This window comes from Melitaea cinxia, chromosome 18, assembly GCF_905220565.1.
Source record: "Melitaea cinxia chromosome 18, ilMelCinx1.1, whole genome shotgun sequence".
NCBI lineage: Eukaryota > Metazoa > Arthropoda > Insecta > Lepidoptera > Nymphalidae > Melitaea > Melitaea cinxia.
The window spans coordinates 13856000-13875024 of record NC_059411.1 but is presented as its reverse complement, the minus strand read 5'-3'; the positions used below and the strand labels follow the sequence as shown (position 1 = coordinate 13875024).

The window sequence follows — 19025 nt, the reverse complement described above, 5'->3', positions numbered from 1 at the left end:
TAACTTGTGCGAAATAAAAATGTTTCGACGTAGAAATAAAGTAAACGCGTGCTTCCACAGTTACACCCACTTTAAGACTGCTATCGTTTTTATTACTACGCTACTATATCGGCTTGTCGATAAGATATATATTGATATATTTATATATATACGTATTTATTGATAAGGTGAGGCGATCTCGATTAATACTTATCCAAAATTGGATCAAAGCGCTTAATAATTGTGTTTGCTCGCAAACGAAAAAAAAACCGACTTCAATTACATCGACAAGTAATACAATGTAGATCGACGAAAAAATAGTCAAGCAACTACGCGTTATCAAAGATTACTCAAAAAGTAGTTATCAGATCTCGATAAAATTTATATGTCACCACATGATAAACATCAGCTTTCGACTAAATTAAAAATTATCAAAATCGGTACACCCAGTAAAAAGTTATTACGGATTTTCGAGAGTTTCCCTCGATTCCTCTGGGATCCCATCATCAGACCCTGGTTTCCTTATCACGGTACCAAACTAGGGATATCCTCTTTCCAACAAAAAAAGAATTATCAAAATCGATACATCCAGTAGAAAGTTATGCGGTATAATACAACGTAGGTCGACGAAAAAAGCGTCAAGTAAAAACACATTATTAGATATAACTCGAAAAGTGTTTGTTAGATCGCAAATAAATTTAAATGGGACCAACTGGCACACACCACCTTTCGATTAAAACAAAATTTGTCGAAATCGGTCCACCCGGTCAAAAGTTCTGATGTAACATACATATACATACAAAAAAAAAAAAAAAAAAAAAATACAGTCGAATTGAGAACCTCCTCCTTTTTTGGAAGTCGGTTAAAAACATTGACAATTATACCTATTGACGATTAGGTAGAATCTGATAAAATTATTACAGTTTACATTGTTACTCTGATTGTAGCTATTATTGGTAGGTTATTTGTTTTGTTTCTGTATGACTAAACTGTTAAAATTATGTTGATCCAGTTTATTGATGATATAGCTATTTATAATTGGAATAAGCATTTAATTAAAAATTCTACGTTATAATATATGATATCTGAAAAACTTTAAGCCAGTCAATCAGTTCAGCCTATCGCAGTCCACTGCTGGACATAGGTCGTCCAAGTTCGCGCTAGATATTTCGGTTTTCCGGAATCCTGATCCAGCTTCCAATGGCAATCTTATGTAGATCGTCGGTCCAGAAAAATTCTAAATATGGTAGTCTTATCTCTATAATTGTAAGGAGACGTACAATAAGTTTTGTTTACACAAACTTTACAGAAACTTTATGATAGTAACTTTTGGCGTAATATCGACCATCATAGGATCGATTCCCAAACGGAATTAACATTTTTTTATCGACTAATATTTGTCGCCTCGTCTAGGCGTGCGTCCTTGTAGTCCCTACCGTCGCATATCAAAATCACTTTTTTATTATATTTATTTAATCTTGTTTATTTTGTAGTATATGTTTCAGCGCGTTTATTAATATTTATATTTAGCTACGAAAAGACGTCAAATCGCTTATTTTCGTTTTTCCTAGTTTACAATAACAAAAATACGAATTTGAAAGACACATCTGTTTATATTGTATCTGTTGCGCTGGCGGTTGCGGGTTCGATCCCCGCACATAACAAACATTTGTATTGGCCATACAGGTGTTTGCCGTGGTCTGGGTGTTTGTGCAGTCCTAGTGGGTCTCCCCACTGTGCCTCGGAGAGCACGTTAAGCCGTCGGTCCCGGTTGTTATCATCTACGCCTGATAGCGATCGTTACTCATAGTAGGGAATATATCCGCCAACCCGCATTGGAGCAGCGTGGTGGATTAAGCTCTGATCCTTCTCCTACATGGGGAACGCGGCCTATGCCCAGTAGTGGGATATTACAGGCTGAAGCCATCTGTTTATATTGCACATATTCTTCTTCATATTTTACACTCCAATCGTATATTGAGTAATGAAAAGGAGCAAAGTATATTTTTGATTTATAAGTCTCATTCAATTAAATGCAACAGTAACGGCTGCTTTCCATGAGCCTATCAATGATCAATGATTTATTAAGGTAAGGTAGAACAGGATACATCGTGTTCGAAGTCTTGAACAGCCCGACTGGGAAAGAATCTCAACCTTACAGAAGATCACAGACAAATAAAATTGTTCTCAAGAAGTTTTGTGTTCACGTGGTGAGTAACGTAGCCAGAGCTCCTGTTTATTACATAATCTAATATATAAAATTCTCGTGTCGCGGTGTTTGTAGTTAAACTCCTCCGAAACGGCTTGACCGATTCTCATGAAATTTTGTATGCATATTTGGTAGGTCTGAGAATCGAACAACATCTATTTTTCATCCCCCTAAATATTAAGGGTCGTCCACCCCAATTTTTTTATTTTCAGATAAATTATTTATTTTTTATTTTATTATGATTTGGCGTTAAAAAATACATACAACCCTAAATTTTCAACCTTCTACCACCAACCCCTATTTTTAAATAGCGTTTAGCAGCAAGACAACGTTTGCCGAGTCAGCTAGTTTATTATAATATTTACATTACGGTGAAATGCGTTAGTTGTAATAGGCGACTTTGTTACGAAAACCGATTTTTGGACAGAGATCTAGTTGAAAAAAGTTTCGTATATTTTTATCTGATATTGCTAATAGATTCTGAGTTTGGTAGCCCTTGTAGTTCTAGTTGTCACTGGGTTATCATATTTGTCGCATTAAATATTCATACAAATATAGCGTTATCTCTGTGGTGTTGGTTTCCGTTGACGAGAGTGGTAGTGACTCAGAGCTCCATTTCGTTTCCCGATTGCGTGTTTAATCGGTATTGTTTTTGAGTATTCTTTAACTAGCTAACATAAATAGATTTTTGAGGTAGGACACAGAAAGAAATATTTTGCTTAAAATCAGAGCAGCTTAACTGCAATCTTACCGAAGATTCAATCTAAATATTAGTGCTTTGTTCCGATGGCCTTGGGGGAGAGTCAGGGGTAGAGAGCTTAGAGTCGATAACGCGCTCGTTGATATAACCCTGCATTGGAAAGAGTGACGTCAGCATACTCTCACTGGGTCTATTGAGACGACTTTAAAAAGTCACAAGACGTCATTACCTCATTTATTTTTAGAAGGGTGTTGGTATTCAAAGAAGGACTTTGTCCAGTGGAAGATCAGTGACACTCAGAGTAATGACCTTATTGATAAGTGCTAATGTCATTCCATAATTATGTTGAAGTAAGATTTAATTAAAAACAGCAAGAACTCATTAGCAGTACTTTGTCTAACAAAGGTCTGTTTACGAGTTTAACATTGTTGTCTATATACCTTCAAAACGACTGGATAGAACTAAATAATTCGTTTTGTTTTGAAAGTGAAACTTTTTCTGACGACTAAGGTTTTTTGGTCTATCTGACGCATGTTGCTCGACAGCAGTCAAGGCCAATATGGCAACTAAGAGGTTAAAATATAATACGAAAGGGGTCGAAAATTAATCAATTAATGCTTTTTAGCAAATACAAGGTGATATGAAGTTAAGCAGCTAGGTATAGTCTCGCAAATTAAATACATTAAGGAAGTTATTTATATAATAAAATTTAAATAAGCGATATTTGACGGGGGTGATCTGTGAACGACGACGACCGTTCTGTTGTATTGGTGCGTGTACCGTGTCGACGGCGCCTAAGCACCGACGGTCATGGGTTCGATTCCCGCTCGGAGTGGATATTTGTGTTTAAGCAAATATTTATTTCCGGTCAGGCTTTTATTCCTTGTGGGTCTCCCCACCGTGCCTCGGACAGTACATTAAGCCGTCGGTCTCGGTTTTTATCATGTACACCTGATCGTGATCGTCACTCATAGTCAAAATCAAAACCAAAAACAGCTTTATTCAAATAGGCATCAAGAGCACTTTCGAATCGTCATTTTACAAATTAAAATTTTAATGTGATTATTATTTTGTAAAAGTAAAGCTACCACCGATTCGGAATGAAGATTCTGCAGAGAAGAATCGGTAAGAAACTCTGCAGTTACTCTTTTGAAAATAATATTAACCATGTTTTAGTACAAAATAATAAGATTTTATATTTGGCCATGTCGAGAGAATGAGTGAAGAACGGATTGGCGAAAAAAGTGTATAAGAAGAGTGTGAATGGAAGGGTTAGAAGGGGTAGACCTAGGCGGACGTTTCGAGACCAAATAAGTGACGTCTTGTAAAAAGGCCAGGTCAAGAGAAGAGCGTGTATGAAGGGAATAATTAAAGTGGACGAAGCGAAACAAGTATGTAAGGATCGTAGCAAGTGGAAAGAAGTGGTCTCTGCCTACCGTTACGGGAAAGAGGCGTGATTATAAATATACCTATATATAATACGATTTTATCTTCTAAAAACTTTGATTTCTTCAGTTTCCTTATTTTCAATGGTTAACGAAACTGATCCATACTGTCAAAGGGTTTTTTACTTGACATATTATTATTGGAGCAGTCTGAAGAACAGAAACAAATGAATGCAATTTTTATTAAAAGCCATTTGTACCTCCTCCTCCTCAACCATGCTTATTATGGCTCCCTGCTGTGGTGAATGTGGGGGATTAGATGGCCCACCTCCGCCACGATGGCCACCAGTCTTTGTTAAATTGCGCCTCTCTGCAGCTCTTGTTTTGCGAGCCATGGCCTTCAAGTTATCTCATGCTTTTTTTAAATTAATTGTATCACGCTAAAAAAACAGAAAGATTACATTACAGGTATTACCCTACGGAAAAAAAATCTCATAAAACATGGACAAATGCAGACCAAATTCTCATACCGAATTTTAAGAATCTATCAGATCTCATAGACTCTCATAATCCTATATGAGAATTTGGTCAGCATTTGTCTATGTTTCATGAGATTTTTTCCACCCGGTACTTCATTATCGAACAAATAGTATTTATATTACCAAACAATTTATATGCAAGTTGTACCTTGTGTACATGTACATTGTTATTAAATTCTTCTGTAAGTGAAATCTATGCAGATTTTTTCTTCACAACTGTTTTACCGTCAGGTAGTTTCTATTCTATTATTGACCTTTTTTAACTAACTGCGCTATTAGCGATTTTTCATCTGCGGTATAGTTCGGAACTCTCTTGCGTGATGTTTTATTTTCTACGTAAAATACAAAGAAAATATAAAAAAATACAAAGAAAATACAAAGAAATTTCAAAAACACTGTAAGATAATTACAATCCACATAAAGCCTCAATATACTAATTACATATTACAATATTATTAATATAATAATACAGCCATACTTACCACGACTTTAAAAATTTTCTGTAGTAAATTACCTACTATTAAATTCACAAGTTTAATTCAACACAACCAGTCAACCAAAGCAAACAAAGTTTCAAACGACCGAAAGCCGTTGGAAACTTTGGAAAGCCGCAAAAGTAGGGACACGAAAAGGTATCGATACTTTTTGGTATCGAATACATATCCGTTCGATACCGATACTTTGCATTTGATACTTTTAACTCAAAGAGTACTTTTTGGCAGGTATTGGGTCGAATAAGAAATTAAGTTTTAAATGGGTAATTTAATTACCCACTTAAAACCTCTTACTTACAGCTTACGTTTATTATTATGTGAGCGGCATCTAACTATCATCTATAACTCTAACATCATCATCTATCATCTAACATCATTCTCTGAACTTTTTAAATACAAGTTCCCAACCTTTCCTTCATTCATTGACTAAACTTATCAATCACTCATTTACTTACTCGTTCACTGTTGTTGTTTAATTTTATCGTAGCCGTTTTGCGCTTTGTTTTTCTGCTATATTAATACGGTTGATCATTATTTTGCTTCACTATTATTTGATTTATCCTAGTGTAATCTAAAAGTACTCACTATTATTCTGTGCTGTGTAACGCTTATATGCAAAACAGCTCAAAAAACTTCTATTTTTAAGGGGTTGTACGGATTAAGAATGAGAATTTTAATATATATGCCTAAAGTACTAAATAATTTAATTTTGTTTCAATTTTTTTTCGAAGTTACCGTTGTCTTTTTCTATTACTACCACTACCATTTGTTTTTTCATGTCCTTCTCTACTGAAGTTAAACTGACGTTATTTACTGACTGATATGGACCTATGCTCTATGCGCATTAGGCCCTAAGAAAAGTACCCGATATCATGGTGTCTAATAAGACTGTGATTTACACCTTTGATGACTCTAGCACTAGGAAATATTCCTCTCATTGCCATCTATTTATCCTGCGATCATAGATCAAGTAAAAAGAATAGATAACGCACTTAGAACAAAAAAGTGTAGAACTTTTTTAAATATGTGTGAGTGAGTGAAGTGTTGACAGTTTTTAAAAAAAGTCCCTGAAAATTTTATTAAGTGGGATTAAACACAATTAATTTAATATAGGTAAAATGGGTATGCAAAAATAAAAATCTGTTTATCGTTTTAAATATATTTACTCCTTTTTTTTGCTTCAAATTGTTAAATAAATCTATTGCAGCCAAGTTTTGATTTAATGAATTGTATAAATCTGTGTCTAATCAATGAAAATTGCGTTTTTAAGTAATTGATGATTCCTCTGAAGGGCAAGTTCCTGTTTCAAAGACATCTAACTCTTTGCTGTAATGATTTAATTTTTTTTAACATTTTTTTTTTAAATAAAGTTCCTGTTTTTTTAACTTTTCTCTTAGTTTATTTTTTCTAGGTGTATCAAAGATTGAATCTTGGTTAACGACTGATTTTAGACTCATCCGGTAGGTCCTAGAACAAAAAGTACAACATTAAAATACGTAGTAGTAAGTAGTAGTATGTACGTGATGGAACTCTGTGAAGTCCACGTTTTGTACCATACATGTCAGCTTTATCAAAATGGTTAGAACGAACCACACTAGATGAGGATGGCTGTCGTTGTAGTTCATTTCGGCTCAATCGTACAGCAGCTACCTGAGGTAGGGCACAGCAGGAATTTCCTGCTCAAAATATGGAGCAGCCCGGCTGGGGTAGTACCTCGACCTTACAGAAGATCACAGCTAAATAATACTGTTTTCAAGCAGTATTGTGTTCCTGTTGGTGAGTAAGGTGACCAGAGCTCCTGGGGGGATTGGGGATTCGGTCGGCAACGCGCTTGCGATGCTTCTGGTGTTGCAGGCGACTATAAGCTACGGTAATCGCTTACCATCAGGTCAGCCGTACGCTTGTTTGCCGACCTAGTGATATATAAAAATAAAAAAAACCTATTCATCTATTAAAACATTCGTTGGAAACCTAAAATCATGATATTTAGTAGTAAAATATAAGTAGTTAATTCACAAATTTAAACAGACACAAACGAGTTAAAAATTCATATTTAGCTTGACTTCAATTTAGGTAAAACATAAAATCACACGATATTAAAAAACACAATAATGATGTCCACTTTCTACTTAATTATTTTTCTATGATTGCCTACAATTTACTTACCCGCCTTTTGGGCTAATGGAAATAAGAATTACTGGTAACACTCCCTTGGTACGTCATTTCGGGACATGGAAATAATAAGTTCCGAATAACCTCAATATTATTTTGGAATAACAAAAAATATAAAGTTTTGTATGTACTTACGTGTGAAACGATATTTCTTCAGACTTTTTGTTCACTTTGGTATTGTTTTTGCACCATTTAATTACAAAAGAACGGCATTTTATAGGCAAAGTTACTGTACGAGGCCCCGTGAGATACTGACGAAAATGAGCGTAGTTTGATGCATATGTGTGCGTGAGCGCGTGTGTTTACTTGAAGGAGCCGAGTTTTGTGGCTTCAGTAACAACAAAGGCCGCGCATTATCTACCTTTTTTTACTTGATCTGAGCCTGCGATAAACATTGTTAATTATCAATTTTTGAAATTTTAAATCGTGCTTGTGTTGTAAATAGCCCGTGTAACCTAACCAATACGACCAAACAGCACATGCGTGCTTATCTATATATTAATGCGTGAAGCAAAAACTTTGCACATCTTTTTACGAAAATTGCGCGGATGGATGACTAAAAAAATTCGTACACTTATAGTTTATATAATGAAGGAGTGCAGAATGCTTATATATATATATATATATATATATATTTTTTATTTTAATTATGCGTAAAAATATATTAAATCAATAAAAAAGACTTCACAAATGCTACCATGTATTTGACACAGACACACAAATATTATACTCATTTGTTGATTGTCAAAGTATATAGTAAAATGGAATATTTTTAATTAAGGTTTTTTATATTCATTTTTTCGGTTTACTTAAATTTTTTAATTCTGGTCAAAACTTCTGGGCGACCACTCGTAATGTAAAATTAGTGAATTATTTCTAAAAAAAAAAAATGAAATAAAAGTTAGAAACGTTCAAACAAATAATTAAAGTAATCGAACGAATAATAAAAAAAAGCTATCGATAGTAAAACTTAGATTTGGTTTTTGTTGCGCCAACTTATGAGAGTAAATTTATTTGAATTTTTAAAAATAAAAAATCAATTAAACAAATAATAATATAAAAAACATTGATAGTCGAAATCATGCAACGGGCACGTTCGATGTAACGTTAGTATTAGTATAATATGTACAACTATCAATTACTATACAACTCATCGATTAATTACTTTTTTCGATAATTACATCCCTATCAAGCATTTTCCGCTTTTAGATTCTGATTACTGTATACTCTGTGCTATCATTCAATTCTAAATGAGCATTTAGACCGTTTTCAAAGAGGATTCCAATTATTCTTTGTACTACCTCTTTTAAGAGATTTAGCTTATGTATTGTGATATTTACTTAATAAACTTATTAATTACTTTAGTTAAGTAATTGTAAGGCATAAAAACCAGTTACCTGAAGTAGGAATACTCGTTAGGAATTGTCTGTGTGACAGATCGATTTGGCGTACTTTATAAGTTATAAGGTTATAATTATACGATTTACATTGTTTTCCATTTGTGTTTTAATTGTACATATTAGTTAAAAATGGAAAGCATGGATGTAGCCCAAGAAAGCACTTCAGCAACGTCGACGCCAGCGACGGAGAATGGTGAGTTTTTGTGGAATTTTCACAAGTGACGCCGGTACTCGATGCGGTAAAAACGTGCTTCTTTGTTTCTAGTTTTTTTTGCTCAAGTTCTTAATTTACGCCTCGTAGGTCCTGATAAAAACGTTACTGCAGAAGAAATGACTTCGCGTGACTATTATTTCGACTCGTACGCACATTTTGGTATCCACGAAGAAATGTTAAAAGATGAAGTCCGTACACTCACATACAGAAATGCGATGTATCATAATAAGCATCTCTTCAAAGGAAAAGTAAGAAATTATAAATCATAAACCACATGATAAGTAGTAATTCGATTGAATAAAGAAAAATAAGTCTCACAAACGTTGAGTATAAAAGGCTCGGTATTTCAGTAAAATTACGATTTTAAATTATAACTATTTTTGTAGACGGTCTTAGATATTGGCTGTGGCACAGGAATTCTGTCAATGTTTGCTGCCAAGGCCGGTGCAGCGAAGGTCATAGCTGTGGAGTGTTCCAACATAGTCGACTATGCTCGTAAAATCGTTGAGGCTAATAGACTTCATGATATCATAGAAATTGTCAAGGGAAAGGTAAGACTTATTGAAAATTGTTTGTACATATAAATAAAACTAAAATTGTATTACATGTAAAAAAAATTGTGATAAAAAGACTTCATGCCTAAAAACAGCATAGAGATTGATAATTTGATGACTTTGAATTTGAAGATTAAAGGCTTTCTCCTTTATGTGAACATATTTTATGGTAAACTTATTGTAATTGGATATGTCACAAAAATGTATATTTTATCGATGGTTGTAGGTAGAAGAGGTAGAACTGCCAGTAGACAAAGTAGACATTATAATATCAGAGTGGATGGGTTATTGCCTGTTCTATGAGAGTATGCTGGATACGGTTTTGTACGCTCGTGACAAGTGGCTCAAGCCCGACGGTATGCTGTTCCCTGATAGGTGAGTTGAATATATATGCCAATTAACTGTTGCATGTGACTTTAAATACATGCTCATACCTCAACTGAGGTAAGACACCGCAGGATATATCCTATTCAAAATCTGGAGCAACCTGACTGGAGAAGTACCTCGACCATACAGAAGATCACAACTAAATAATACTGCTTTCAAGAAGTGATGTGTATTGGCAGTAGGGTCCGTAATATGCTTGTTTACCACCTTAGTAAAAAAAAAAACCCACATGATACTGCAATAGATACTGTGATTTCTAATATTTTAGCAGTATTGCACCCTCGATTAGTAAAATGAATATGTCTATAATGATTTAAGGCTTAAATGTATATTTCATGTTTGTACAATCAGCAAAGCAATGTAGATTTTATATATTTTTGTCTATAGACTATTTATACTGAGAATCCATATAAACATTCAATAATAAATTAGGTATCATTTACGTTTGTTTTAGATGCACATTATTCATTTGTGGTATCGAAGATCGTCAGTACAAGGACGAGAAGATTAACTGGTGGGACGATGTCTATGGTTTTGATATGTCGTCCATAAGAAAGGTGGCAATTTCTGAGCCTCTTGTTGATGTTGTTGACGCCAAACAGGTAATTAGACACAGGAAAACAGCATATCTGTTTCATGAAATGCATGAGATTTTGTTATATATGTATCAGTTGTAAGTTTCGTCTCTAAAGTTAGTATCTGTATTAAAATTTATTAAATTAAATTATTCTGAATTGAATATCCTTTTGTATGATTTTCTCGTCCGAGGTGTGTTACAGTAACTTTGTGGTCCAGTGTCTACCTTTATTGGGCTTAATTACTACTAAGATCCTAGTATATACATATATAACATGTACTTTACTTATTTTTGCAATTTGGTATAGGTTTATGTTGATGACTTTTACGTCACTAAAGATGCTTTATGGAAAATTGGTCTGTTGGTCCATTTTTTTTGTCAGTAAAATTTTTTAAATATGAATTTTTTGTTACAGGTTGTTACGAATTCTTGCCTATTAAAAGAAATCGATTTGTACACAGTCAAGAAAGAAGATCTGAACTTTGAGTCAAAGTTCCACCTTCAAGTAAGTTCATTGTTGAGTTTTTGCATTCTTTATTTTATAGTATGATTTTTATACAAGTTTTTTTTTTAAATTGAATAATTGTTATTATATCTTAATGAGAAGCTTAAACTTACTTCTTAATAGTAAAAAAATCTTAAATGAATTTTCAGCATTAAAATAAAACAAATATATTATTCTTTTTCAATTTTTAGAAATTAGAATTGATCAAACGTAACTAAATAAACGCAAAAATGTAAAGTTGAATGTGAATATGAAATGTGAAGCAAACTACATTCTACCTTTAACTGTCGTTTTCTTATATAATAATAATTCTTATTAATATATCAATTTTTTCACAATAAAAACAAATGAATTTTTTATTAATAATGAATATGTATTATATGATAATAATAGCTATTACACGCGGCTTCGCTCGATTTTTTTTTTTTTTTATATAATGTATCCTATGCTACTTCTAATACCTCCCAGAATATGTGTACAAAGTTTCATGATGATCGGTTGAGTAGTTTTTGGGTGAAAGCGTAACAAACAAACTTACATTCACATTTATAATATTAGTAGGGATGTTAAATATGTATGTTTTCTTAAAGGTACGTCGCAATGACTTCATCCAAGCGTTGGTGACATTCTTCAATGTGGAGTTCACGAAGTCTCACAAGAGGCTCGGCTTCAGTACTGCCCCTGAGGCTCCCTACACGCACTGGAAACAGACCGTCTTCTACTTTGATGAGTATATGACGGTAAGTCCTCACGTAGTATGTTGTAGGCAAACAAGCGTACTGCTCACCAGAAGCTAAGTAAATACTGTATTTACGCCTGCAACATTAGAACCAATGCAAGTGCGTTTGCCTGAGTCGAGCTGCTCCAGAATTTGAGCAGTTTTGTTTCATAATTTTGTTTTCAACAAGTCATCTTAGCTCTAACGCATTTTAGCTAATTCACTTCAGCCTATCGCGGTCCACTGCTGGACATAAGCCTCCCTAAGTTCGCGCTAAGAATGGCGTGAACCCATGTGTTTTGCTCATAGTCACCACGCTGGGCAGGCGGGTTGGTGACCGTAGAGCTGGTTTAGTCGCACCGAAGACGCTGCTGCCCGTCATCAGCCTGTATATTTGAAAGCCAGCAGTTGGATGGTTATCCCGTCTTTTTAAGTTCTAAGGTGGTAGTGGAACTGTGTTATTCCTCAGTCGCCTTTTACGATACCCACGGGCAGAGAGGGGTGGCTATATTCTTTGTTGCTGTAACCACACCATTTTTAGCTAATTATTAATAATAATTAATAATTTACTTTTTATTGTACATAAAAAAGATGCTTGCAATTAATGATACAATAAAAAATACCTCCTACAACTGGTGGTCTTATCAAGTATACATAATTATTTAATTTGTTTAAAAACTATAGTTGTTGTATTATTCTTTTATTTATAATAGAGACTTGTCCTGTACAGTGTACAGGCAGGTCAGTACTATTGTAAAGAAAGTTGATTAAGATAATTGTGTTATACGAAAAAAACCGACTTCAATTATATCGACAAGTAATACAACGTAGGTAGACGAAAAAATAGTCAAGTAAATACGCATTATCAAAGATAACTTCAAAAGTTGTAATCAGATCTCGATGAAATATAAATGTGATCACATGATAAACATCGGCTTTCGATTAAATTAAAAATCATCAAAATCGGTACACCCAGTAAAAAGCTCTTTCTCTGGGTTTCTATCATCAGATCCTGGTCTCCTTATCATGGTACCACACCTGGGATATCTACTTTCCAACAAAAAAAGAATTATCAAAAACGGTCCAGAAAATGAAGCTATCCCCGAACATACATAAATAAATATGTATACAGTTGAATTGAGTAACCTCCTCCTTTTTTGAAGTCGGTTAAAAATAAATTAAAAGAAAATATCTAGAATATCTCTAGGTACTTCTATACAAAAAATAAGTTTAAGCCAATTAATGAGCAGCATAGTGGATTAAACTCTGATCCTTCTCCCACATGGGGAAAGTGGCCCATGCCCATCTGTGTGATATTACAGGCTGAAGCGTAAGCGTATCGCTTCACTGAATGCTATTAATTAAACGTAAGCATATAATTAATGCGACGCCGCGTTGGCGCAACGGTCACAGCCATGGATTGTACCTGTTGTGCTGGCGGTTGCGGGTTCGATCCCCGCACATGATAGACATTTGTATTGGCCATACAGGTGTTTGCCGTGGTCTGGGTGTTTGTGCAGTCCTTGTGGGTCTCCCCACCGTGCCTCGGAGAGCACGTTAAGCTGTCGGTCCCGGTTGTTATCATGTACACCTGATAGCGATCGTTACTCATAGTAGGTAATATATCCGCCAACCCACATTGGAGCAGCGTGGTGGATTAAGCTCTGATCCTTCTCCTACATGGAGAAAGAGGCCTATGCCCAGTACTGGGATATTACAGGTTGAAGCGTATATAATTAATAGTATTCATTTAGCTGTTGCGTTTAACACAAGCATTAAATTGCTTTAGTAACAGACGAACGTGCGTGTAATAGTATGTTATAGATATATTGAAATTTATTTTTCGATTTAATTTTCAGGTAAAGAAAGGTGAAGAGATAATGGGAACGTTTTCGATGCGTCAAAACGCGAGAAACAATCGCGACTTAGACTTCGAGGTCGAAATCTCTTTCAAAGGGGAACTCTGTCAAGTTCAAGAGAAAAACCACTATCGGATGCGTTGAGAACATACTACCGTAACAATATGACGTTAATAATAAATATTATGTTTGTAAGTCTACTCGGATATGAAAATGTTTTGTGCTGTGTACTTGCATAGTTTTTAACTTGATTTTTATATACTAGTTGTGCCCCGCGGTTTTTTCCCGCTCTAATTTGAGTACAAAATGTACTAAAATTTCACATAGCCTAAATATAAATGGACTCTAGAGCATAAAAATTACATACATACATATAATCACGCCTCTTTCCCGTAAGGGTAGGCAGAGACCACTCCTTTCCACTTGCTACAATCCTTACATACTTCTTTCGCTTCGTCCACTTTCATTATTCCCCTCATACATGCTCTTCAGTTTAGGGTACTCTTGACCTGGCCTTTTTTCAAGACGTCCCTTATTTGGTCTCAGAATGTCCGCCTAGGTCCTAACCCTTCCAAAAATTAGCATAAATATTAGCTCTTTATAAACAGACAATCTCTTCAGCTTTATAATATCTACACAAATAATTAAATATCTACACAATACACACACGGTCATCTGTTCCTAAAGTAAGCACCTTAATGCTTGCATTATAGGTAACAGCCGACTAGTATAGCTACATTTTTTTTTATAACCATACTTATAAATAATACATATATAAATATATAAATAAATATTTATATTACACCCAGACTCGTGGTGGAGGGGATAATATAATATAGATATAATCTAATGTATGACAAATCTTGTTTTATAGTGTTTGATATAAAACTTCTCTGAAACATTTTAAATGAGGTTAAGTCTGAGAAATAGCTCGTAGGGTATTTTTTTATCCCCTGAGCTGACAATGATGTCCCTATCCTTATGACAACAACGTTTGACAGGTCAACTATGTGCTATAAAATACAAAATTGTATAACTGTATGAGATATGTTTGTCTCAAAATGAAAATATTTTTTTGAAATAAAGTTAAATACTATACAAATACACAATTACAAAGTAACAGGTCTTTCATTAACTTCGAAGTGATATTAATATTTGCTTAAGAAAAGTAATAGAAAGGTTTTGTCAATGTTTAAGTAAAGGGCTATGTTCGCCTAGCAGTATGCTGTAAACAAGTTATTTTAAAAACATTCTCTAATAAGTATTATAGTTTATATGTTCAATTTAAAATATAGATCTGTGGACTTAGTCTTATGTAACAGTATTTATGATTTTTTATCGACAAGTTAAAATATATAGACCTCGTAAATTAAATTTTTTTAATCTTTTTACAAAAGTATCAATATATCGTACAGATATTGAAGATATTTGATCAGTTTTTTTGAGAAATGAAAGAAATGATATAGTTTACATGAAAGTACAAATTTTTGTTCAAAATATTTTTAGTAGTTTTTTTAGTACATCTCATGGACTTGTCCTAAGTAAATTAATTTATTGTTACATAAAGCTTAGGTCCATCGATTCATAAGAAAAGCTCATAATAATTACTAACATCGCAGTAAATCATCATTTTGTTCCAAGATTTATGTAAATTAAATAAGATACAGAGAGTATCAATGGTTACTAAACAAGTTTTTTTTTATTCACTTGCTGAAATAAATAATTGCTGAATGAATGATTAGACAGAGCTACAGTCTACATGTGTAACATTAAAATTTTAACAAACTTATGTAAACAGTTATCATATATTGATGGTTAAATTGTTGGCAGAAAATCATTTGAACCAAAAAACAAACTGATTTGTTTAGCATGCATATTTAAGTTTCCGTTACATATATTTATATTTCAAAATTCTTATCTCGTTATTTTGTGCACTTATTACTTACACATGTTTGCATAAATTTGTTTAAAAATATTAATCAAATTGTCATTAAATTGATAATAATCAGATTATTTAGCGAAAAGTAATATATTATTGTTTGAAATTATCATTTTAATTACATGACATATTTTGTCCAATACTATGATGATTGGTTGTTAAAAATGTCTAAAGAAATCATTGATCACAATGTAAATTTTTATTAATAACGAATAACACTCAATATAACAATACCTGGATTTGAGCAACCGTAATAAGCGATGGGTCTCAAGAACAAATAATTACCAAGTATTTATTTAATTACAGGATGTAATACCGTGATTTTCATGGCGCAATGTTTGTGACCATGGCAGTACCAAAATATCTGAGAATCAAAATAACTAACATCATAAATGGTATGTTATGGTAAATATTTCGTTTTACTTATCAATCAATATATAAAGTTATTGTAAAAGCTTACAGGAACTTAGTTGTTCATTTTATAACAAATAAATAGTAAAATTAATTTAATCTATTTTTCCATGAGATTTTGCTGTGGACCCATCATAATGTATGTGAAAAGAGTTCTTTTCCTGTGGTTTTGTTTTAAAAATACAAATTAAGTGTTTAAGAGTTTGTAAATTATGTTTTGAGTAATAATAAAGTCATATTGTTACGTGGACTTATACCTCAGTAAGGGTGCGGATAATTGACTTCTATAGAAGAGTGACTTTCCTAGTGTTATAAACTTCATACATTTTTAGTTTTAGTTCTGTAGAATGTCGAAATGAGTAATCATTTTATGATATAGTTTCTCTTTCGAGTAGTATTCTAGATCCGCGCCGCTCTGTCTGTGTTAAAGTAGACAAACATTTTCAAGGTAACTAAAAGCCAAAACCGCATACATGATTTGTGATAAGCTTAAAGTTCGTATCGTAGCAAAATATAATATTTTGCACCGTTTCTCTAAGAAAATCTAGTTTTTGTATCTTTTAGTATTAAGTAAAACTAATTTTACGGTTTTTTGTCGCATTTTTATTGATGTCGTAGATTCTGTGTTGCCATTCTTGAATTTCGAATTTTCGGATTTCATTTTAACGAATGGTAACATTAAAAATGTGCTGCCAGATAAAACATTTCGTATCGGGTGCTATAAGTAATGAAATAATTTTAATGTTAAAAGACCAATGAATATTTGTATTTTTAAAGTGTATTTGTATATTTAGGTAATTTTATTTTTTTCTAATGGCAACTCAATTATCAGATGTCTGTGAAACTGTTGTTCATTATTACCGGAAACGTGTGTAAAAGAAAATAAATAAATTTGCGATAAATATCTGTAAAATTAGTTTTATTTTTATTGTTATTATGAAATAGTGACAGTAAGAAAGTAGTTTGTACTGGCTATCGATATTTTTATAGGATTTTTTAAATAAGTTACGTAACTATTATGGAGATTGCTGAGATTATTTTATGGACGGTTAAATGCTAAATTTTTGTGTCTTCAAGTAAAAGATTTGATTAGATCTTGCAAGTATTAGTGGCGTAGTAGAATTCATCTTCTGAAGCTGGCGATTACTTCTATCATATGAGCGTATTTATCCTAGGGCCATGGCCCGGGGCGACTTTCTGTGACGGATGGCACAAGCCGAGCGACAGCGTAAGCAGAGGATGCGTATTCGGGATGTAAAAATTTCAAAAATTCGGGGGCGAAAACTATTGGTCCGGGGCGCTGAATCTTAAAATACCCCACAGTCCTAATACTTTTACTTTATTCATAAACTTTTTGAAGTAAAACTTCTTTATGCACACTTGACTTGGGGAGTAAGCTGGCAAATGCGTGATGAGAGCGTTACGAGAAGTGTGATCGGGTGAGGCGGACGGAAGTTGAGTTATTAGTTAGTGAAGATATAAAGTTTTACTTCAGTCGTGTGGTCTAAAGCACACTCGTTTTAAGGGTTCCGAGCCTCAAAAGGAAAAACGGAACCCTTATAGGATCACTTTGTTGTCCGTCTGTCTGTCAAGACCCTTTTTCTCAGGAACGCGTGGAGTTGGGAAAAAATGAAACTTCTAAGCCAAAGCTATAAAGGAAAAATTGCGAAAGGCATAAATTCTTAGTCATTATACATCATTTAATAAAGATATTTTTGATTATTTTGTTTGTATGAAATCCTCGGTGCGCGAGTTCGACTCGCACTTGGCTGGTTTTTTTTTTCAACAAAGTCGATGCACTGACTTACTTTGATTTTAAAGCAAAGTTAATCTCGACTTCATTATAAAAGGCTTTAATAACGTTACTCTTTTAGAGCTGTTATGTAAAAAGTTATTATCATGGTAACAGTAACGAAAATGTGACCTCAACTAGTTCGATTTTTTTTGTGATATATTTTGATAAAGAATTAATTAGAACAATATTTTACACGTTAGGTCTTCGCTGAATATTAAGTACAGTTTTTTTGCAAGTAGAACAATCACGAGCTCTCTACTTCATATATAAAAATCCTTACAGTTTAAACATTGATTCAAATTAATAATATATTGATATGGAACATAATATTAAAATAAAAATAGAAAACTCGAATAAATGAAAGTAAAAGTTAAGCGACATAAATACTTTTTTAGTTCTGTTTGTTTTTTTAACAATAAAATGTTTTATTTTATAAACGGAGCACGTGCTAGGAATTTAGTGTAGGAAATGCAAGGTAATTACGAATGTATTAAATTTTATGATAATGGTACATAAATGAGTCAGCCTAATGCGTTATTTTATTTTACCTTTATTACCCAAAAACATATATGGTATATATAAGATAAATATTATATAAATGGCTAACATATTCTGTCGTCTGTTCCTAAGGTAAGCAAGGGAACAAGTTGATATACTTGTGTTATAGGTAACAGCCGACTGATATAGCTACATAATTATATTTTTATTTAAATATATTACTCCTAGGCTCGACGCGAAAATCTAACCCACAACCCTCGGAGTAGAACAGGGTCACTATAAATTGCGCCAACAGGCAAGTCAAAGAAGATATTTGGATTTAGACCAATTTATATCTGAGCTGGATGAACGCCGTTGTGAGTCTCGTCTCATGTCAACATGTAAAGCTTTCGGTCCCGGTTGCTATTATCGTATAGATTGGATAGTGACATATTTGTGGTGCGGAACTTAACCGCCCAATACAGTGGAGCAGTGGAGCAGCTTAAGCTACAATCCTTTTTTTGTATGGAGAAGAGGCATTTTGGAGCTGTTGAACTTTTACAGACTTCTTCTTCTTCTTTGGCTTTAGCACCCTTGCGGAATTGCCAGTATCAGAGTAGATGTTTCAATGTTAATTTGAAATTAAATAACTTCTATGACAATGGTCGACATTTTTTTTATCTTTGATTTGATACAGACTAAAAAACAGAC

At 33.4% G+C, this 19025-nt stretch overlaps 1 protein-coding gene across 1 annotated transcript; it reads left to right on the top strand.

Annotated features, from left to right (window-relative positions):
* The first annotated feature begins 8693 nt into the window (after positions 1-8693).
* Positions 8694-14051, top strand: LOC123662190 (protein arginine N-methyltransferase 1). The gene is made up of 8 exons (XM_045597070.1): positions 8694-9071; positions 9180-9340; positions 9479-9643; positions 9873-10021; positions 10488-10635; positions 11026-11115; positions 11706-11855; positions 13693-14051. Exons 1-8 carry the CDS (start codon positions 9008-9010, stop codon positions 13834-13836), a joined length of 1071 nt encoding a protein of 356 aa, XP_045453026.1. The 5' UTR covers positions 8694-9007; the 3' UTR covers positions 13837-14051.
* Positions 14052-19025: the final 4974 nt, after the last annotated feature.